Source organism: Prionailurus viverrinus, unplaced genomic scaffold (genome assembly GCF_022837055.1).
Source record: "Prionailurus viverrinus isolate Anna unplaced genomic scaffold, UM_Priviv_1.0 scaffold_63, whole genome shotgun sequence".
NCBI classification, from domain to species: domain Eukaryota; kingdom Metazoa; phylum Chordata; class Mammalia; order Carnivora; family Felidae; genus Prionailurus; species Prionailurus viverrinus.
The window spans coordinates 860,382-884,389 of record NW_025927625.1 but is presented as its reverse complement, the minus strand read 5'-3'; the positions used below and the strand labels follow the sequence as shown (position 1 = coordinate 884,389).

At 41.6% G+C, this 24,008-nt stretch overlaps 1 protein-coding gene across 1 annotated transcript in view; it reads left to right on the top strand.

The window, feature by feature from the left end:
* The window catches only part of PLEKHG4B (pleckstrin homology and RhoGEF domain containing G4B), an 80,938-nt gene that overhangs the window by 17,433 nt on the left and 39,497 nt on the right, over window positions 1-24,008 (top strand). Inside the window, exon 2 of the mRNA XM_047848431.1 lies at window positions 4,116-4,313. Coding sequence (XP_047704387.1) covers window positions 4,116-4,313 — 198 coding nt within the window. The remainder of the gene's footprint in view (window positions 1-4,115; window positions 4,314-24,008) is intronic.

Below are 24,008 nucleotides of genomic sequence, written 5' to 3'. Positions count from 1 at the left end.
GTGAGAGACAAGGGTATAGATTTTAAAATTCACCCTCCTTTCGATGAAGTTTTACCTAAAGTCCTTCACTGAAGAGTAAAGCCCTAAAATATTTCTCCAGACATGAACATTTTTTGTGAAAATGCAAATAACAACACACTGATTCATAGTTCAGCAAAATGGTAATTAAGTGCTTTATACTAGTATTGTGTCACCAATCCACTAACGTACATCTGCAGAAAATCACATCCTAAGCCACAGGTAGGTTTAGGATCAAGCACGCAGGCAAAGGTCCTAGTTTTGAAGTTAGCCTTCGGTTGAAACGGGAATCCTGAGCTACATAAGGAGAAGAAACCAACCATCGACAAAGTGATGACATCTGCCCTTGTCTGCTTTCTTCCCTCCTATTTCTGCACACCCTGATGGCGTGCCAGAATGGGTGAATGGGTGAGTCACACCTTACAGAGAGAGCGGGCACAGGCTGAACTGATGACAGGTGCCCGCATAGACATTCTCCCTGACCCTGAGGCTACTCCCTTCTCTTCCTGGGCACCCAAAGGCGGAGGAACTGTTCTAAGGATTTGCCCCCAATATTTCTCTTGGCTCACTATGGCTCTACCCCCACACACACCTTCAGATGCCTTCACACACTGGCATTCACACACTTTTCCTCACAGACACAATTTCCCTCACACACACTTTCCCTCACACGCTTTCCCTTTCATACACACTTTCTCACATACATTTGCTCTCATGTGCTTTCCCTCTCGCATACACACTTTCCCTCACACACAGTTTTCTCTCACACACACTTTCCCCAACACATACACTTTCCCACACACACTTCCCTTCACACATACGTTCTCTCTCACACACACTTTTGCTCTCACATAAACTTTCCCTCACACACTTTCCTTCTCACATACACACTTTCTCTCACACACAATTTTCTCTCACACACACTTTCCCTGACACGTACACTTTCCCAAACACACGCTTTCCTTCACATACATGTTCTCTCACATACACTTTTCCTCATACACTTTCCCTCTCACATAATTTTCTCTCACACACACTTTCTTTCACACATACATTCTCTCTCACATACACTTTCCCTCACACACTTTCCCTCTCATGTACACACTTTCCCTGACACATACACTTTCCCACACACAGACTTTTCCTCACACATACTTTCTGTCTCACTTACACTGTCCCTCACACACACTTTCCCTCTCACACACTTTTTCTCTCACACGCACTTTCCTTCACACACTTTCCCTCTCACACACTTCCTTTCACACACAATTTTCTCTCACACACACTTTCCCTGACAAATACACTTTCCCACACACACACACATTACCACCTCACACACACTTTCATTCTCACATACACTCTTCCTCACACATACTTTTCCTCATGCACTTTGACTCACAGACACTTTCCCACACACAGAAATACTTTCCCACACACACATTTTACCTGACACACACTTTCGCTCTCACAAACACTTTCCCTCACACACACACACTCTTCACACACACTTTATCTCTCACACACACTTTCCCCCACACAGACACACTTTCCCTCACACATACTTTCCCTCACACACACACCCATCTCTGCACACACGTTTTCCTTCACACACACACTCAACTGTAACACACATATCATTCCACTAAACATCATGGAAGAAAATACTATGCAGAGTAAATATTCCAGATGTTTGAACTTCACCCTTTAACGTACCAAAGACAATGTCCCCTTTAAACATTTCTTATGGAAATCTTTCTAAGATATATTATATTGTTACATGTTCTCTTAAGCTGAATTGAATATATTCAGGTAATTTGAATCTGTTGTGATAATTTCTGCGTCTGCTCTCAAGGTCATATATGTCTGCCTCCCCCTCTTATAATTTGTGGGTCTTGAAAATACTAAATTGTGAGAATTGTATGCAAGTGGGAATGGTTGGCTTGTACTGTGCACATGCCACGGTGCTGTGCCTGGGATGGCCCTTCAGGCTGTGTCTATCCCTGGTCGTACAGTCCGCTTATTCATCAGAGCCTCTCTTCCCAAGAGCAAGATCAGGCACCATCTGCAAAGTGATTGGGGAGCTCATGAGACAGTGGCCCTGTGTGCACCATCACGCTTTGGTTGTTCCTGGTCATCAAGCACCCAGAGAGGCAGATGACAGCCAGGAAGCTGCCGTATGGGCAGTTATTCGGGACACAGTAGCCAAGAAGAGGCTAGAGAATGTGTTCCCTCTGGCTTGCCCAAGACTTCCTTAACTTACTCGACCTGGGAGATGGCCTCTGGGCAGGTAAACAGCTTCTCTTGGGCAGCTCTTGCCTGGATCAGGATTTGGGTGGGATGGCACCCAGGGAGTGGAAGCTGGTGGAAGAGGTGCCCTCTAGACCAAGTATTGGGGCTCGACTCAGTCATGACAGGAATCAAAAGGCAGAGAAGGGGCCGGGGATGCTGTGAGATCCCAGAGACCTCAGCAAGTATCGCCCCTCTCGTCCTCACTTTGGGCAGTTTTCAAGGGATGAGTAGGTGGGGTGGAGGCCAGGAGACCCGCTGGGAGCCTACTAACCACAGCTGGACACAAGAATGAGGATGCATCTGCGAGTCTGGAGGAGAAGTGGGCCTGGACTTGGGTATCTGGGCAGCAGGAGGACATCTCTCCTTGGGAGGGTCCAAAGTTTGCATTTTACTTCCTCCAAAATAGATCATTAAAGACATGCCCCTTCCACCTTTACCAGTTTCTTGTGTCACAATTAAGCATTTGCTTCAGATCTCTGTGAGGTATGTGACGTCTAGAGCATGATTCCTGCCCCTGGCTCAAGACCACCTCCATTTTTCTTATGGGCTGGATATTCACTGGTAGCTCAGGTATGATTTGCGTTTTTAGACATCAGACTGACCATCTTGGTATTCTCTGGATGAAATTAGTATTTAGATAATTCCTACTGAGTGAGTGACCCTGTCTGGTGGGAAGAGCCAGGTATATGGAGGAAGGGGAACAAACAGACACGAGGAGGCCTCTGTGAGTGTAGGAGCTCCAGAGGGTATCTAATCAATGCCTCACCACACCGACAAGGTGGTGGGAGTTTCTAGAAGCTGAACTCACTGCAGCGCACACCTCCCTGCTCGCCGTGAGACTTGGCCTTTCAGTCAGGACAGATGGCCTGCGTCCTTATCCACTCTAGGCTCAGAGGATTCACTATTTTATTTTCAGTTTCCTGTAGCATGAACTGTTCAGAGGAGTGTCAGATGTAACTGTTGTCCCTTTAAAATCGATTTCACAATTTTAACCTCTTTGACTTTTAACTGTTATTTGTAGCCTTGCATTTCTTTTCCAAACAAATGAACCTTGTGGTATTTCCTCAGGAAATGCTACATCTAAAAATAACTTTAAACATCTTTTAAACTACAAGTATTCTGTCTTTACATAAAAGCTTGTTCTATCAAAATATGAAGAAGAAATCAGGTACCAATGATACTGTTTTCAGAATGACTGAGTGGGTGTAATTCTGTGATTTTGACAAAGGATGCCATAATGGTTTTTTTTTTTAATCTTTTAAACATTATCAGTACAGTTAAAATGTATTTACTATAGGTAAACTTTTCTGAGTATTAAATTACATGTGAACCAGCTCTGTCCTTGTCACAGGGGCCTCCCCCATTCCCTTCAGACCCAGGAGTACCAGGGAAAGGGAAGGCCCCCTGAGAAATTCCAGACGCTCCACAGATAACCCTAAAATGTAGCATTTCAGGTGCACATTTCAGAATTTAATGGGGTGGAACTTGATTGTGCCTCCGGTGACAGCAGCAACAACCTCACTTAAAGTGTTAGTTAGGGTTCCCCTCATAGGCTCAGGGGTCGGGTGTACCTAATGCAGCCATGGGCACTTCCTCAGTGTGACAATGTGAAGGACCAGCAGACTGCTCCAAGAGGAACTCCCCACTATGCTGAGGGTTTGCCTGCACCTTCCCACAGAGACAAGCCACATACCCAGACATAAGACAGAGCCTGTAAAGGGGACCCTTACATAACCAGCCAGTGAAACTCTCCTCTGCACCTGTCTTCATTGATGTCTTAAATTACCCGATGCTCTCTTGCATTTCAGGACCTGGAATCCCTTGACACCTATATCCAGAACACACTGTCTTCCCTCTACCCACCTTTTGAGGCCACGGCAGCCACGGTGCTCTGGCAGCTGTTCAGTGTGGCTGAGAGGCTCCACGGTGGGGATGGGCTGCGCTGCCTCACTGACTTCCTCATTCCAGCCAAGAAGGTCCTACAATACCTGCAGCAGGAAGCCTGTGTGAGTACCTGCCCTGCAGGGGCCAAAACCTGTGTGAGACCCTCCCCTCAGGGGACAGGGCCTGTGTGATGGTTTTCCCTGCAGAAGGAAACCTGGGAGACCCTCTCCTGCAGATAATGCCTCCCTGTCCTTGACTGTATGGAAGAGACAGGCAAAGTGTTACTTGGTACCTGGAAAATATTTCAACTGAGCACATGAAATTCTAGATCTGGGGAGTTATACCAGTGATGGAGGCAAAGGAAAACATGGAATTAAACTAGTAATTAAAGCAGAAATAATTCAAGTGAGCATTTGTTGTTTTCTTTCTGAAAGGAAGCTGCGAGATTAATCTCAGCCATTTTTCATAGAGTTTAATCGCATAAAATGGAGAGATCTTCGCAGTCCACTCCAGGTTTGGGGTCCATAAGGTTACTGGCTCAGCTCCTTTCCTCTGACTTCTGGCTCCTTTTCTCCATAGTCACAAATGATGAATGAACTAGGGCTTTGTGTTCCAGAAACAGGCCTCTCAGACCTGCCAGCTGTAGAGCCCACTCTGTCCACAGGTATCCATTCTGTCCACAGGTATCCCCAGTGAACTTTGACTAGTCTTCAAGCCCAGGTTAATAAATTTCTTAGGTGCTTTTTTTTTTTTTCCTGAGTGGTATTCTGTTGTATGGAATACACTGCAATTTGTTTACTCATTCATAGATTCATAGACATTTAGGTTGCTTCCAGTTTAGAATATTATGTATGAAGTTACTACGAACATCTGCATACAAGATCTGTGTGGGCTTATGTTTTCTTGGGTAAATAGCTAGAAGTGTGATTGCTGGGCCACTTCCAACCTCTGTCTCCTGATGACTTCAGTTTTATGCCTAAGATCCATTTTGAGTTAAATTTCTGTATATGGTGCGAGGTAAGCTTCAAATTTGTTTGTCTTTGCATGTCTTATCTATCCAATGGTTCCAGCACCATTTGTTGAAAAGACCACCGTCTTTTCTCCATTGACTCACCCAGGCAACATTGTTGAAAGTGAATTGTCAGTACAAGTGTGAATCTGTTCCTAGACTCTGTTTTGTTCCCCTGATCTGTCTCTCTTTCCTCCAGTAACATGGTTTTGATTACTGAACCTTTAGAGTGAATCCTGAAATCAGCTGGTATAAGGCCTCCCACTTTGTTCTTCTTTTTCAAAATTGTTTAGTTATTCTAGTGTCTTTGCATATCTATAAAAAATTTAGAATCTGTTAATTTATAAAAATCATACTAGGAGTTTTGATTAAGATTGCTTTAAATCTGTAGATCAATTTAGGGGAGAAATGTCTTGGGATATTTTATTGTAGGTTATTTTTGAGGCAATCTTAAAATTAATGGCAGACAATTTGTGGGTATATTGCAGTGAGCTGCTATAGAGATTCATGGCTCAATCGTATAAAAGTACATTTGATATTAAAAAGTACAAAGATCTTAAAAATTAAGATCTTTATTAATCAGTGCCTTTTATTATTCCATTGATATTGAAGTAGGGCTTTTAAAAAAAAACTACCACTGGACTACTTTGATTTATTAAATTCTTTGAATGTCTTTTAGCTAGAATGACCACGGTAGAGAAATGACCAATGATATCCTACATTTGATTCTTTGTGTGAAGTCGTCTACACAGAGGATTTTTTCCTTTGTGATTGTGTATCTTTTGCACACTTAAAGGGTATTGATTGATAAGAAACAGAGGTAAACAGCAGCACAGGGAACAGAAACGCCTGTCCCCTTTCAAAGGTGTGTTTTGAGAAGGTATTTTGACCTAATGTTTCACCTTCTTTCTTCTGTTGTGTTTCCTTTTCCTTTCATTTTAATCATAAGTCATCCGCCTTCCCATTTACAAAATTGCTTATTTTCTGAAAAAGCCATGTGAATACTACTACTCTTTAGTATCAATACATATTTACAAGTATACAATTTAATAAGCACAAAATGAAATTTAGGGATAACCTTGCTATTTGCATCTTTATATTGCTTTTTACTTTTGAATAAAGAAAATAAAATTCGATCATCTGTATGACATAGGAGAAAATGAACTTATCTCAACACCTATGCATATAAACATATCGTAGTTAATATAGATCAATGCAGTTTTTATTTACCTGCTGTGGTCGAAGTATGTGACCTGAAGAACATTACTAATCATACTAATTTTTTGTTGTATTCCTAAGATTTCAATGACCACCATTCTTCCATCCCTCTGTAGATACAGGAAATGTTCAAAGTGACTCATCAGCTTATTTATGACTTTCTTTCATCACAGTTTGGCTCAAAAACTATCTGCATAAGTTAAAGGCAATCAGAAAGATATAGAAATAGAATGGTTTGCTTGATGGGGGTGGGGGGAGCAGGAGCAGGGGATTCCAATAAAGAAGATGAAATCAAATGGAAGCCAGAAAAGGAAGGAACAAACAAAACAAAGGCACAGGAATAAAAAGCACAACATATATAATAACTGGATGAAAACAAAGTTTTTAAATGGTAGCCCAGCAAAATTCCAGCCAAAGATAACTGGTGTAGCAATCATCATAAAAAATTAAATATAGTAAAAGGCAGAATGCATTATCAAGGCTAAGGCAGATCATTCAGTAATAATACTGGTAACAACCAGGAATATGTAACAGTCTGTAAACACCTAACAACATAGCCTGAAATGTTTGGTGCACAAACTGAGGGAATTAGAAGGAGTAAACATAATCATAATGGGAAAAGCAAATAGATAAACAGTCCCCATATTACTTAGGATATGTCTGAACACCTGATTTCTCTCTTTCACTAATGGGCATGCGTAGAGTACTGAAGCCAGTAATTTTAAAATACACATCCTTCCCAAAGCACACATGCAACATTTTGCAGAATTAACCAAAATTTGATAAAATTCAGGTAAAATTTTACAATTAAAGGATATACATTTACTTCAACAATGTATACAACTTGAGAATATTAGAGAGCATACACTCTTCTTAAGTGTACATATGCATTTATTGAAATGACCATTGATCATAGAATTAGAATTAATCAGAATTAAGATTAATTAATTAATCAGAATTAATCCGATTGACCATTAATCAATCAGAATTGACCATTAATCATAAGGTGGCAATAAATACCAAAGAATTAGTATCTAAAGATTGCAGTGCAGGGGCGCCTGGGTAGCTCAGTGGGTTAAGTGTCTGACTTCGGCTCAGGTCATGATCTCGCTGTTTGTGAGTTCGAGTCCCACATTGGGTTCTGTGCTGACAGCTCAGAGCCTGGAGCCTGCTTTGGATTCTGTATCTCCCTCTCTCTCTTTCCATCCGTGCTCATGCTCTGTTTCTCTCTCTCAACAATAAATAAACGTTAAAAAAAAACTTTTTTTTAAAGATTGCAGTGCAATAAAACTCCAATAATGACAACACCTTTACATTTGGGAAATTGTACATGTACTCCTAAGTGAAGGGTCAGAGAACAGCAGAAATTGGCAAAACATTTAGGGCCAATGAACGGGTGAGCCCTTTCTCTAGTTATGGTTTAGAAGTGTGAGAGAGACTTTAACTCCTGCCAAGCAACAAGAAAGCCCTACATAAACCAAAACAATTATACTTTCCTTTAAAACCATCCAAGAGCTGTGGATACACAGAGATCTAAAAGAACCAAATTATGGAGAGATAATGACTTCCTAAGTGAGCAAGAGCAGAAGACACTTTCAAACCTGGGACCAGTGACTGAAACTGCAGAGAGGGTGGGTGGAAGAGCAACCTGACAGGGAAGGACCATCTATGCTCAGAGGAGGAGAGATTGAACTTTAAGAAACCTCAGGGCTAGTCTCACATTTAGGTCCTTAATCCATTTTGAGTGAAAGAAAGTGGTCCAGTTTCTTTCTTTTGCATATAGGTGTCTGATTTTTTCAACACCATTTGTTGAAGAGACTGTCTTTTTCTCATTGGATATTTTTTCCTGCTTTGTCAAAGACTAATTGACCATATAACTGTGGGTTTATCTCTGTGTTTTCCATTCTGTTCCATTGAGCTATGTGTCTATTTTTATGCCAGTACCATGCTATTTTGATTACTACAGCTTTGTAATATAATTTGAAGCCTGGAATTATGTTACCTCCAGCTTTTTTTTTTTTCTTTTGCAAGGTTACTTTGGCTCTTCAGGGTCTTTTGTTGTTCCATACAAATTTTAAGATTGTTTGTTCTAGTTCTGTGAAAAATGCTGCTGGTATTTCGATAGGGATTATGTTAAATTTCTAGATTGCTTTGGGTAGCATAGACATTTTAACAATATTTCTTCTTACAATCCATGAGCATGGGATTTCTTTCCGTTTCTTTGTGTTGTCTTCAATTTTTTTTTAATGTTTATTTATTTTTGAGAGAAAAAGCATGAACAGGGGAGGGGCAGCGAGAGAGGGAGACACAGAATCTGAAGCAGGCTCCAGGCTCTGAGCTGTCAGCACAGGGCCTGATGAGAGGCTTGAACTCACGAACCACGAGATCATGACCTGAGCCGAAGTCAGACGCTTAACCAACTGAGCCACCCAGACACCATCTTCAGTTTCTTTCATCAGCAGTTTATAGTTTTCAGTGTACAGGTCTTTCACCTCTTTGGTTAAGTTTATTCCCAGGTATTTTATTATTTTTGGTACAGTTGTAATGGGATTTTTTTCTTAATTTCTCTGTTGCTTCATCATTAGTGCATACAACTGCAATGTATTTCTGTACATTGATTTTGTATCCTGTGACCTTATTGAATTGATTTCTCGGGTCTAGTAGTTTTTGGTGGAGTCTGAAGGATTTTCTATATGTAGTGTCATGTCATCTGCAAATAGTGGAAGTTTTACTTCTTCCTTACGGATTTGGATGCCTTTTATATCTTTTTTTAAATTTTTTTTTGGGGCGCCTGGGTGGCGCAGTCGGTTAAGCGTCCGACTTCAGCCAGGTCACGATCTCGCGGTCTGTGAGTTCGAGCCCCGCGTCGGGCTCTGGGCTGATGGCTCAGAGCCTGGAGTCTGTTTCCGACTCTGTGTCTCCCTCTCTCTCTGCCCCTCCCCCGTTCATGCTCTGTCTCTCTCTGTCCCAAAAATAAATAAACGTTGAAAAAAAAATTAAAAAGAAAAAAAAAAGATTATAAAAAAAATAAAAAAAAATAAATAAATAAAAAATAAATTTTTTTTAAATTTACAGCCAAGTTAGCATATAGTGCAACAATGATTTCAAGAATAGATTCCTTACTGTCCCTTACCCATTTATCCCATCTCCCCCCACAACCCCTCCAGTAACCCTCTATTTGTTCTCCCTATTTATGAGTCTTTTATGTTTTGTCCCCCTCCCTGTTTTTATTTTTGTTTCCCTTCCCTTACGTTCATCTGTTTTGTCTCTTAAAGCCCTCATATGAGTGAAGTCATATGATATTTGTCTTTGTCTGACTAATTTTGCTTGGCATAATACCCTCTAGTTCCATCCACATAGTTGCAAATGGCAAGATTTCGTTCTTTTTGATTGCCAAGTAATATTCCTGTGTGTGTGCGTATGTGTGTGTGTATAGATACACACACACATACGCGCGCACACACACACACACACACACACACATACCACATCTTCTTTATCCATTCATCCATCAATGGACATTTGGGCTCTTTCCATACTTTGGCTATTGTCCATAGTGCTGCTATAAACATGGGGGTGCATGTGTCCCTTCAAAACAGCACACCTGTATCCCTTGGATAAATACCTAGTAGTGCAATTGCTGGGTCATATGGTAGTTCTATTTTTAATTTTTTGAGGAACCTCCATACTATTTTCCAGAGTGGCTGCACCAGCTTGCATTCCCACCAGCAATGCAAAAGAGATCCTCTTTCTCTGCATCCTTGCCAACATCTGTTGTTGCCTGAGTTGCTAATGTTCGCCATTTTGACAGGAGTAAGGTGGTATCTCATTGTGGTTTTGATTTGTATTTCCCTGATGTTGAGCATTTTTTCATGTGTCAGTTGGCCATCTGGATGTCTTCTTTGGAGAAGTGTCTATTCATGTCTTTTGCCCATTTCTTCACTGGATTATTTGTTTTAGGGTGTTGAGTTTGATAAGTTCTTTATAGATTTTGGATACTAACCCTTTATCTGATATGTCATTTGCAAATATCTTTTCCTATTCCGTCAGTTCCCTTTTAGTTTTGCTGATGGTTTCCTTCGCTGCGCAGAAGCTTTTTATCTTGAAGAGGTCCCAGTAGTTCATTTTTGCTTTTGTTTCCCTTGCCTCTGGAGACGTGTTGAGTAAGAAGTTGCTGCGGCCAAGGTCAAAGAGGTTTTTGCCTGCTTTCTCCTCTAAGATTTTGATGGATTCCTGTCTTACATTTAGGTCTTTCATCCATCTTGAGTTTATTTTTGTGTGTGGTGTAAGAAAGTGGTCCAGGTTCATTCTTCTGCATGTCGCTGTCCAGTTTTCCCAGCACCACTTGTGGAAGAGACTGTCTATTCCGTTGGATATTCTTTCCTGCCTTGTCAAAGATTAGTTGGCCATACATTTGTGGGTCCATTTCTGGGTTCTCTATTCTGTTCCATTGATCTGAGTGTCTGTTTTTGTGCCATGGATGCCTTTTATTTCTTTTTGTTGTCTGCTTGCTGTGGCAAGGACTCCCAGTACTATGTTGAACAAAAGTGGTGAGAGTAGACATCCATGTCTTGTTCCTGACCTTAGGGGAAAGCTCTCAGTTTCTTACCATTGATGTCAGCTATGGGTTTTTCATATGTGACCTTTATGATGTTGAGGTCTGTTCCCTCTACACCTACTTTGTTGAGGGTTTTTATCATGAATGGATGTTGTACTTTGTCAAATGCTTTCTCTGCATCTACTGAAATGATCATATGGTTTTTATCCTTTCTCTTACTGATGTGACGTATCATGTCAATTGATTTCTGAATATTGAACCATTCTTGCGACCCAGTAATAAATCCTGCTACATCATGATGAGTGATTTTTTTAACATATTGTTGGATTTTGTTTGCTAGTACTTTGTTGAGGAGTTTTGCATCTGTGTTCATTAGAGATATTGGCCTTTAGCTCTCTTTTTTTGCTATTGTATCTCTATCTGGTTTTGGAATCAGTAATGTTGGCCTCATAGAATGAATTTGGGAGTTTTCCTTCCTCTTCTATTTTTGGGAATAATTGGAGAAAAATAGGTATTAACTCTTCTTTACATGTTTGGTAGAATTTGCCTGTGAAGCTGTCTGGCCCTGACCCTGTATGTGAGACCTGAAACCATTAAAAGTCCTATAAGCGAGCACAGGCAGTAATTTCTCTTGACACTGGCCATAGCAACATTTTTTTAGATATGTTTCCTGAGGCAAGGCAAACAAAAGCAAAAAAAACAAACAACTATTGGGACTACACCAAAATAAAAAGCTTCTGCACAGCATATGAAACAATCAACAAAAGTAAAAGACAACCTAGTGGGAGAAGATATTTTACAAATTATATATCCAATAAGAGTTTAATATCTAAAATATATAAATAATTTATATAAATCAACACCAAAAAAAAATTCTGATTAAAAATGGTCAGAATTAATGAGCAGACATTTCTTCAAAGAAGACATACAGATGGCTAACAGGTACATGAAAAGATGTTCAACATCACTGATCATCAGGGAAATGCAAATCATAACTATAATGAGATATCACCTCATACCTGTGAGATTGGCTAAAATCAACAACCCAAGAAACAACATGTGCTGGCAAGGATTTGGAGAAAGGGAAACCCTCATGCGCTGTTGGTGGGAATGCAAACCGGTGCAGCCACTCTGGAAAACAGTATGGAGGTTCCTCAAAAAGTTAAAAAGGGAACTACCCTATGATCCAGTAATCATACTACTGTGTGGTTTACCCAAGGAATATGAAAACATTAATTCAAAGGGATATGTGCACCCTATGTCTATTGCAGCATTATTAACAATAGTCAAACTATGGAAGCAACCCAAGTGTCCACTGATAGATGAATGGGTAAAGAAGATGTGGGACACACACACACACACATACACACACACACTGGAATATTACTCAGCCATAAAAATAAAATCTTACAATTTGCAACAACATGGAAGGAGCTAGACAGTGTAATGCTGAGCAAACTAAGTCAGAGAAAGACAAATACCATATGATCTCACTCATATGCAGAATTTAAACAAATGAGCAAAGGGAAAAAAAAGAGACCAACCAAGAACTATAGAGAGCACACTTAACTATAGAGAACACACTGATGGCTAGCAGAGGAGAGATGAGTAGGGGAGGAGTCAAATAGGTGATGGGGATGAAGGAGTGCACTTGTGATGAACCCTGGGTATTGTATGGGAGTGTTGAATCACTAAATTGTACACCTGAAACTAATATTACACTGTATGTTAACTAACTGGAATTTAAATAAGATTTTTTAAAATATATGACAAAAGCACAAAATGTGGGAGGGAGTAAATTGAATTGTACTACTCTAGGTTCTTACATTGTTTTAAAGTAACAAAATGTTACTTGAATAAAGACGCACGTTGTAGTCTTGAGAGCAACTACCGAAAGCAACACGAAGAGGTATAACCGAAAAATCAGTAGAGGAGATAAATGGAATCCAAAACACAGAAGAGAGGATAAAAGGAAGAACAAAGAAACAGGCAAATAGATGAACAGATGACAGATGTGAAGATGACAGATTTAATCCAACCATATTTGTAATTATTTTCAACGTACTTAAATGAACTAAAAAATCCAACTGAAAGCAAATATTGCCAGACTCAGGCTGAGAAAAAGGCAAGACCAACTAAATGCTGGTTATAAGGAATGCCCTTTAAAATATAAACACATACAAAGGGTGAAAGAAAAAGAATGGAAAAAGATATGCCACTAAGTATGAGTAGGTGAGGTGATGATCTTTCTGTCAGACAAGTTAGGTCTCTGACAGAGTCACAGGAGACACATGGGGACAGGACAATTCATAGTGATAAAAGCCTCCATTTATCAACAGAGTACCTAGTAAGAGAGCTTCTGAGTACATTAAGACAAACAACTGGCAACACTAAATGGAAATTTTCATGTACTTCTGTCAAAAATTGATAAAATGATCAGTAAAAAAAATCAATAAGGATATAAAAGATCCGAACAACACCTAACACACTGACCTATTTGACATTTATAGAACATTACATCCAACAAATGCAGAACACACATTCTTTCCAGTGCACATGAAATTTTTTCAAGATAGACAACATGCTGTAGGTCTCTAAAAAAATACAATTTCATAAATTTGAAAGGGCAGAAATAAAGTATTTTTTTGTAATCACAATGCTATCATCAGAATTAAATAACAACAAATAAGTAGAAACTCCCAAATTTTTGGAAATCAAATAACACATTTCGAAAGAACCCATGACTTAGAGAAATCACAAGGAAAATTATTGGAACTGAATCATAATGAAAACACAATGTGCAGAAATGTTTACATACAACTAAAGCAATGCTTAATGTATAATATAGTTTAAACTAATATGTAGTTTTGTGGAACAAGTCTGATATCACTTACCTAAATTTCCACCTTAAGGTAGGAAAAGAAGAGCTAATTAAATCCAATTTAATTGAACCCTAAACTGATTAAATATGAATGCAGAAATAAAGAGGGATAGCTTTTTCTGTGAAAACGAGTTGAATGTTCAGCAGAGACTCCCTAAAGTCTTACAAAAAGGTGCCATCACATTAGGTATGAGCAAGACACCTGAGAGACTGGGATATTTGGGGGGAAATCCGGAAGAGTTCTCCATCCATATTCTTTGCCTACTGTCTTTATGTTCTCGCTCCATTTGAGAGGTGCTGTGAGACACAGCAACATGACTGTGGCCAACCCAGGGGAGACAGTAGAGCCCCCAAGTCAGCAGAGAAAAGATGGGTCTCTGTGCCTGTTAGAGTCCCATGAAGAGACTGACCCACACAGAAATCTACCTCAGGGAGCTTAGTGTAGAGAACTATCATCTAGTAACGTGGGATTAACCATAAAGGAGCCATGAGAGCTCACCTGGGGCTGAGGGAGAGCACTGGGAGGGACAAACCTCTAAGGGATGGAGGTTCAGGAATGTGCATTTACATATTTAAAGCAAAAATAAAACATTCTGAGTGTGTATGGCCATTCTTTTATAGTGATGGCCTGCTCTGACAGACCAGCTACCAGTCCTGATCACCCAGAGCCAGAGGGACTGTGAACAATGCGGTCAGCATGGGAGTCGCAGGGAGGGGGGCAAGTCTCAGGGGTGTGGTGAGCGGTCACCTAGCACTGTGCAGGCCACTTAGGAAAACACCAGCAGAGGCTTTTGTCTATGAGTTAGGGTGAAACACAGAGAGGGGAGGGGACTGACTTCTCAGGCTCAAGGTCGCAAAAAGGAAACTGATAGATTGATGGCAGAAACATCTAGTAAATTGGTGTTTCAGAAGCCAATGAACAGCCAAATAAAAGCTGTTTCTTACATCGTGTTTGCAGAGAACTCATAGACATAAGTAAAATACTAAGTCCTGTATAAAAGTCAGCCTTGGAGAGGCAATGTCCAGAAGAGGCACTACCTGCCCACAGAAACTCTGGGGAAACCCAGCCTCTTGGTGGTCAGAGAGGCACCAGGTACATGACAAGACAGGTTTTTGCTTACTGACAAGCAGAAAAATATAAAGATTAATATTCAGAGCAGGGAGAATTCAGTATGATAGATTATCTGAAACTCTTGTCATATTCGTGGAAATATGTGTGGACACTATAGTGTCACACACAGTTAGAATCAGATATCTTAGACCACAGCAAAGGATCTAAAATACAGGACCAGATTTATTCATAACAGTACATGTTGTGACATTACTTACAATAGTTAAAAAATGGAAATAAATGTTAGGGGAATGGTTAAATTAATAGTGTATAAATGTGATGGACTGTTATACACAGGTTAAAATTGTTTTGAAAGAAGTTTTTAAAAAATACATGAGGAAATTATTATAATATGAAGCCAAAAAGTGGTGTATATTTGTTTCACATCAGTTTTTTTTTTGAATGTTTATTTATTTTTGATAGAGAGAGACAGAGCATGTGTGGGGGAGGGGCAAAGAGAGAGGGAGACACAGAATCCGAAGCAGGCTCCAGGCTCCGAGCTATCAGCACAGAGCCTGATGCGGGGCTCGAACTCACGAGCCATGAGATCGTGACCTGAGCCAAAGTCGGACGCTCAACCGACTGAGCCACCCAGGCACCCCTTGCATCAGTTTTTTAACATGTACTTGTAAAACCATGACAAGGGGACATGTGGTGATGTCAGCATGCCTGTGCTGTGGTAGACCTGTGAGTACGGAAAAAGGCCAGTTGTGCATGTTCTACTTTCCTAATTTTAGAAATACCCCCTAATTACTAAAATCAAAAATGAAACTGGGGAGCCTGGATGGCTCAGGCGGTTGAGCATCCAACTTTGGCTCAGGTCATGATCTCGTGGTTCGTGGGTTTGAGTCCCACATCAGGCTCTGTGCTGACAGCTTGGAGCCTGGAGCCTGCTTCAGATTCTGTGTTTCCCTCTCTCTCTGCCCCTCCCCCGCCCATTCTCTGTCTCTCTCTGTCTCTCTCTCTCTCAAAAATGAAGACTCTTAAATATGGAGAACAAACAGAGGGTTGCTGGAGGGGTTGTGGGAGGGGGGATGGGCTGAATGGGTAAGGGGGATTAAGGAATCGACTCCTGAAATCTTTGTTACACTATATGATAACTAATTTGTATGTAAATTTAAAAAAATTAAATTAAAAAATTAAAAAAAAGAAATACACTTTAAGTATATGAAGACACAAATAAAAACATTTAAATTAAAAAAATGAATAAACATTTAAAAAAAATTTTTAAAAACCCACAAGGCCGAGGTAAATGGAGGTGCATATGGCAGCCAGACTGTGCACAGAGTTAAGGCTGAGGGCATATTGAAGACCATCTAGTGGCCTGACCACTGCACATTCACCATTTGAGAAGGCAGTTGGTCTGCAAATACTCTCAGCTGTCTCTGGTTCCTAATGGTAGGTTGCTATGTGGACCACCTGGGGTCAGCCACAGGACCAGGGGTACAGGGCCATGACAGCAAACAGTGAGGACAAGGTTCCATGGACACACAGAGAGGGAAGCTCATCCCTCTGTGTCCATTCAGGCCCAGGACAAGTGGACAGTACATAGTCTCCATGAAACAATGGGCTGGGGAGTCATCAAAGACCCAGGGAGGCTCAGCCTCACTTCTCACATTTAATCTACAACCAAGTTCTCCTTCTGGCTTTTCCAAAGGACCATAGAAGTTTTGTTCTATTTTAAGTTTTCCAAGTCGGAGAGTGAAGCTGAGCTTTTTAGAGTACTGTAGTAACTGCTGTGGTACATCTATTATAATTGAAAACCTGCTACTGATCTAGAGAAATTCAGGTTCCTGGACTGCTGTTGAAAGCCTGTTATAAAGAAGGACCCAGGGCGCCTGAGTGGCTCAGTTGGTTAAGCGTCTGACTCTTGATTTCAGCTCAGGTCATGATGTCACAGTTCTCGAGTTTGAGCCTTACATTCCGGCTCTGTACTGACAGTGCAGAGCCTCCTTGGGATTCTCTCTGCCCCTCCCTCTCTCTCTCTCTCAAAATAAATAAATACAAAAAAAAATGACCCTGCTTATGTTTTTATAGCAGCTGAACTGCAGCTCATAAACAGTGAAACCCACTGACTTCCTTTTGAATAATAATAAAAAAAAACACTTTGGTTCTGATGCTTCTTTCTTGACACACTGTGAATGTTCTGAGCACACCATTTAGAGAAGATGTTGAAATGAGATAAAGAATTGCTCCTTGCAACCTGGAACTGGATCTATTCAGAACATGACTAGAAGATTGATAACATCTATCTAATTTGGCTGCAAAAGATTTATAATCAAAACCTTGGTAGATTTGCCCAAGGAGAATCTCAGAATTATGGACTGTGTTGGGGCCAAGAAGAATGGTGTTCCTTGTTTCCTTTTCAAACCTTTGATATACATTCTACTTTGGAATAATATTGCCATAATTTCCTTGTTCGTGGCATATGCATTATTGTGAAATTATAGTCAAATCCCCCACAAGTTCAACCTGAAGAAACTTCTTCTCATCATTTCAGTTATTACAAAAAAAACCATTTTGACAAAATTCAACATTGTTTCATGATAAAACCACTTAAACTAAGAATGGAAAGAAACTGCCTCAACAAAAGAAAGGCCATGTATGGAAAAACCCACAGCTAATTCATACTCGGTGGTGAAAGACTAAAAGGGTTTCCTCTAAGACGAGGAATAAGACAAGGATGCCCACTTCCTAGAAGTTCTAGCCAGAGCAATCAGGCAAGAAAAAGAAATTAAAGACATCCGATTCAGAAAGGAAGAAGTAAAACTATCTCTGTTCACAAATGATGTGATCTTATATGTAGAAAACCCTAAAGATTCCACACAAAAAAAATTGTTGGAACTAATAAACAACTTCTGCAAAGTTGCAGGATACAAAAGTACACACAATTCAGTGTGTTTCTACATACTAATGATGAACAACCTGAAAAGTAAACTAAAAAGGAGTAAACTAAAAGAAGATTTACAATAGCTTCCAAAGGAATAAAATATGTAGTAATAAACTTAAAGAGGTGAAAGACTTGCATATTGAAAACTACAAAACATTGCTTGAGAAAGAAAAGAAGACCTAAGATATGGAAAGACATCCATGTTCACGGACTGGAAGATTTAATACTGTGAAGATGGCAGTATTACCCAAAGTGATCTGCAGAGTCAATGTGGTCTCTATCAAAACCACACCAATGTTTTTTGCAGTAATAGAAATATCCATCCTAAAATTCCTATGGAATCTCAAGGGAGTCCAAGTAGCCAAAGGAATCTTGAAGAAGAACAAGGTTGGAAGACACACATTTCCTGATTTTTAAAACTCATTACAAAGCTACAGTAATTAAAATAATGTGGCAGTGCCATAAGACAAACATATAGACCAATGGAACAGAGTAGAGAGCCCAGAAATAAATCATCACGTATATGGCCAAATGATGTTTGACAAGGATGCCAAGACCATTCAGAGGGTAAGGACAGTTTTTTCAACAAATGGTGGTGGAGAAATTAGTCAGTTTTTCAGATGAGGAAATTAAAGTACCGAAGTTGAAGGCATCTACCACAGATTGCAGATGTACGAATGGATATATGTTGTATGCTCGGCATCTCTGCCTTATCATTTAGGAGGTACCTCTCCACCATGCTGCCATGATGCTCCACTATTCTGGAAAGGGTGTGGCTCTCTGTGTTCACCCTTTATCCCACCTTCAGACACCACCTTCAGGGATTGGCACATGACCTACTGCTATAGACTCAATGTTTGTGTCCCCCACAAAATTTGTATGTTTTCCATATGTGATAGAATTAAGAAGTGGATAGATAGAATTAAGATAGAATTAAGAAGCGATTTGGTCCATCCCATCCATGCCATTATAAAGGAGGTCCTAGAGAGCACGCCCTTGCCCCTTCTGACATGTGTGAGGACACAGCAAAAAGTTGGTCATCTGTGAACCAGGCAGCTGGTCCTGACCAGACAACAAAAATGCCAATACCTTGATCCTGGACTTTCCAGGCTACAGGATAGTGAGAAAGACATTTCTGTGTTTATAAGCTACCCAATATATAGTATTTTTGTTAGAGCAGCTTGGAAGGACTGAGATGCCCAGTCGGAGTCTTCCCTGGAACTTGAATAAAGATACTGAAGACAAGATACCCTCTTTCCACTGGGTTTATGTATCAGGAGGATTTGCACCTTGACCCAGCCTGTCTGCACAGTGAAGCCAAGTGGGGCAAGGGAGAGAAACAGCCCCAGTGACATGTTTAAGCCCCCTACTTGGACTAGGTCTGAAGCCCCTCTCCTCCAGGCTTCCCAGTGACACAAGACAAATTCATCTGACAACCCAAAGAGTCTTGATTAATCCACCCATCATGCACTGTCCCATCACCCACTTTCATTCATCCTGGGGCCTGCCCCCCTCGTGCCATTTCCCCTGCACCTGGTGGAAGTTCTACTTACCTTTCAAAGACCAGTGCAACCACAGCTCTCCTCTCCAGCTCACTCCCCATGGCCGTGCCCTAGAAGATTCTCTGTCCTCTGTGTCATCACAGCACTTGGTGCTCACCATTTATCAGCCTGAATTGTGGACGGCTGCCTGGGTGTCCCTGCCAAGTGGTACTGGACAGGGGTTAGGATCGCAGGCTCTGTGAGAGGAATGATGTGGGTTCTGCCACTACAAACTCTGTAAAGACCTAGGCAAGCCATCTTTTCATCTCTCTGGTCTTTGATTCTGTTCATCTACAGACAAGGTAGTAACAGTACCCGCCTGAGCAGACACTTGACTGTCTAGCTTATGGTCTTTCCCAACCCTTGTCTTTTGCTGCCTCCCACTACAGAGACATCCACTTTCCAAGCCTTCCTTGTAACCGGGGGAAATCACTGGCTCCTTTATGGCCTATGATAGATAAAGAGAAGTCTGCTGGGGGCAGGGAATATTTATGAGAACGTACTCCCGTAGGAAAGACAATACACAGGAAGCTACTTTTCCCTGCTTGAGACATTGGGTATAAGGGTGTGACCACTAGGCTGGGGAAGTCATCCCAGGACCATGCAGTAACCAGCATCAGAATGAAACACATGTACATGGAAAGCTGTGAAAGAGCACCCAGTTCTCGGTGTCTGTGAGCCTCTGCTCCAACCATGGGGCTTTTGTCCTTCACACTCTGCAGTGAGAGAATTCCACCTCTCCATCATTTAGCCAAGATTCAGCAGGCATCTTATCACCTGCAGCTGATGAGTCCCAACCAGCATATCTTCTCGTGGAGTAAGGGTTCAATGCCATCATGGATGCAAAGTGCTTAGCGTGTTGTTGGCCTTCACTCAGTGTTGGTTAAAGATAACTACTGCTATCACAGCTGCTCAAGGCCATTCCACAGCTACTACATCCCACTGCAGAGACAGAAGATGCCAGCAACACATACTTGGCACATTTTATCCCCTGCCCAGCCACCCGACAGAGGGAAGCACATCTGTCAGGGCTGTTGTTTCACATCTGCACCCAGCCTGCAGTGGCATGAAAGAGCAGAGGAGGAGAGGGGCCAGCCTCTCCCCAGCCTCGGCGGTTTCTCCCTGGCAGTGCCCTTTGGGGTCTGGGCAGTGGAGCTGTTTTCATGCCAGGAGGGGGAGTGACAGGGCTGGGGTGTGAGGGCTGCACAGTCCTCCCATACTCCCCACCTTGAGTCTGCTCAGGCCCCCCGGGAAGGGGTCACCTACCAGTGATGGTCGGCCTTGGACCCTCTGCTTCCAGAACTTTCTGTCATGAAGCTCATTCCTGGGGCTCACACCACTGACCCCAGCTGCATACCTTTAGGCCACAGCTCAGGTTGGACTTCTCTCCTTGGGAGAAAGTGGTCCTTGGGAATCTCACTGCTGCTGACCACAGGGCTGGATGATGTCCTGGATCTTCGTGTCCAGCGTGAGGTGGGTGCTGACCATATAGCAAGGACACTGGCCACACCTGTGGCCACCCAGATTGGTGGGCACTGGCTCCACCCCATGCCATGGCCACACCCATCAACCTGCTCCATGGCCTCAGATTCCACAGAAGCATGTGACACCCAGGTGGGCCTCCAGGCCCAACAATGGGCATGGTATTTTAATTTGTCAGAGCAAAATTGGGGGAAAATAAATATGCAGCATTGAAGTGGTCTGGGCAAAGAGTTTCTCATAGCATAGGAGAGGCTGATGAAATACCATTAGGTGATAAAATTACCATGCACTGCTGTATTTTTGTGATGTGATCTCAGCCATTAAACATACACGGGAAAAGGGGCACCTGGGTGGCTCAGTCAGTTAAGTGTTCGATTCTTTGTTTCAGCTGGTTCATGGGTTCGAGCCCCATGTTGGGCTCTGTGCTTGCAGCGTGGAGCCTGCTTAGGATTCTCCCTCTCTCACTCTCTCTATCTGTCTGCCCGGCTCCTGTTTGTTCTCACGCGCACGCGCGCGCTCTCTCTCTCTCTCTCTCTCTCTCTCAACATTTGAAAAAATACACAGGAAAAAATAATGAAATGAAACACACATAAATGTCAACAATTCTGACTTCTGGGGGTTGGTGTTGGGATTGTTGTTTTGTTTTTTCTGAACCCTCCAGTTTCTGCAATGCACGAGTATTATTTTTCCAATCTGAAAATCTTAATTTAAAAAAATAATCTTTATTCACTTTTGAGAGAGAGACAGAGCGCCAACAGGGGAGGAGCAGAGAAAGAGGGAGACACAGAATCCAAAGCAGGCTCCAGGCCCTGAGCTGGCAGCACAGAGCCTGACACGGGGCTTGAACTCACAAACCATGAGATCATGACCTGAGCTGAAGTCGGATGCTCAACCAACTGAGCCACCCAGGTGCCCCTGAAAAATCTTAATTTTTAATTAAATGGGGCCACAGGTGTGAGGGTACCTGGCAGGTGCTCAGTAAATACTAGCTGTGTCTGCACCAGACCCTCACCTTCCTCCCAGGCCGTGGCTCCTGGAGGTTGGACAGTGCCTCCCCCTTCTGGCGACCCAGTGTGAGTACACGGCAAGGACCTGCTTAATGAGGCCTTCACTCTTAGGAATACACCAGTGTGGGGGGAGCCTGAGTGGCTCAGTTGGTCAAGCGTCCGGCTTAGGTCATGATCTCACGGTTTGTGGGTTTGAGCCCCACAACTGGCTCAGTGCTGCCAGCTCAGGTTCCCTTTCTCTCTGCCCCTCCCCTGCTCAAGCTTTCTCTTTCAAAAATAACTAAACGTTTTTTTAAAAATCTAAAAAAAGAATATACCAGTGTATTTAAGGTACAATTTCCAACTCCAGGTGTATGAAAACATTAAGTATTTTGTAAACCTCAACTCTTAGGAAAACTAACATAAATGCAAAAGGCAACCTTCAGTAAGACATCAAACTCTAAGTTTTAAGGTGACAAAAGATACCACAAAAAAGTCAAGAAATTCAACTTGTATAAAATTTAAGCCTCTATAGGGAGGAAAGAAACATAACTATAAAGCAAGTAAACTGGGACAAATATGAGTGCCTAATAGACACATAACACAAACATTTGCTAATGGTGGGTAGAAAAAAAATTGTCAATTTTTTTACAAACCTGACAGCAACTAAGAAGGCAAAAACAAGGCCATAATTCATAAAAGGAACAAAAAGACATACAGAAAACTTACAGCAAAAACAAATATCGAAAACAGTGTTGGCTTGACTATCACATAAGTACAAATTAAAACAACAATATTCCACAGTATGTATACTAGTTTAGAAAAAGATTCCTCAATGTAAAGGCTTGTCCTGGGGAGCCTGGGTGGCTCAGCCAGTTAAGCATCTGACTTTGGCTCGGGTCATGATCTCGTGGTTCAGGAGTTTGGTCCCCATGTTGGACTCTGTGCTGACGGCTTAGAGCCTGGAGCCTGCTTTGGACTCTGTGTCTCCCTCTCTCTGCCCCTTCCCCGCTCATACTCTCTCTCTCTCTCTCTCAAAAGTAAATAAAAAACATTAAAATATTTTTTTTAAAGCCTTGTCCTACTGAATCTTGGTAAAGTGACTTATCACTGCTGACAATGTGTCTTTTGATGACAAATTGGTCATACTGCCAAGAATCATGAAAGACGCTCATTCCCCTCCTCCCCTGCTTGCGCTCTGTCTGTCTCTCTCTCAAAAATAAATAAACATTTTAAAAAGATTAAAAAATAAAGGAACAAGAAATGGTATCATGGAAATGTTGCTTGCATTTCTTATTTATAATAGAAACAGATAACCACCTGGGTGGCTCAGATGGTTAAAGGTCTGACTCTTGATCTCAGCTCAGGTGTTGATCTCAGAGTTGTGAGTTCAGGCCCTGTGTTGGGTTTTGCACTGGGTGTGAAGCCTACTAAAAAGAGAGAAAGAAAAGAAAAGAGAAGAGAAAAGGAAAGAAAGAAAAGAAGCAAAGCCCTGTAGATTTCCCACGGAGGAAAGGAAGGAAGGAAGGAAGGAAATAAGGAAGGAAGAGAAGCCTTGTAGATTTCCCATAGAGGACAGGAAGTCACCACCAGCATGGCCACTATGAAAGAGGAACATGGAGAAATGTTGGCTAAGGATGACTACAAACTGGAACATTAAGTTATATGTACATTGTTACTGCAGTCTAGAGAAGTTGTGTCCTGCGTGACAAGGTAAAAAAAAAAAAAAAAGTAAAAAAACCTCAAGATATATCAGAATGAGATCACTTCTTTTTCATCTTCTCGATTATTGTAATAATGTATGTGCAATACGTCAGTGCTGGAGTGGGGAGAAGCAAAGTGTATTGTAACAACCGGTACCAAAGAGTATGCTCCCCTGTTAGGGTGTGAGCTGCAGCTACTGATACATTGGGGGTCCCACGCCTTGTTCCCCAAACTGCCAAACACTCTCTTGCCCATGCCAGACGCTGCCTGTGTTTGCCTGTGTCTTATCCGTCCTGCCATCGAAACCTTTTCTACAGCAAGTTCTTTCCAAAGATGTGCTTGGGAACTCACCTGCGTAGTCTACAGCTGTGTTGTAAACTTCATGGACTCCTTCAAATAAGTAGAAGGACCCACTGTATTCGGTGGGAGATTGCAGC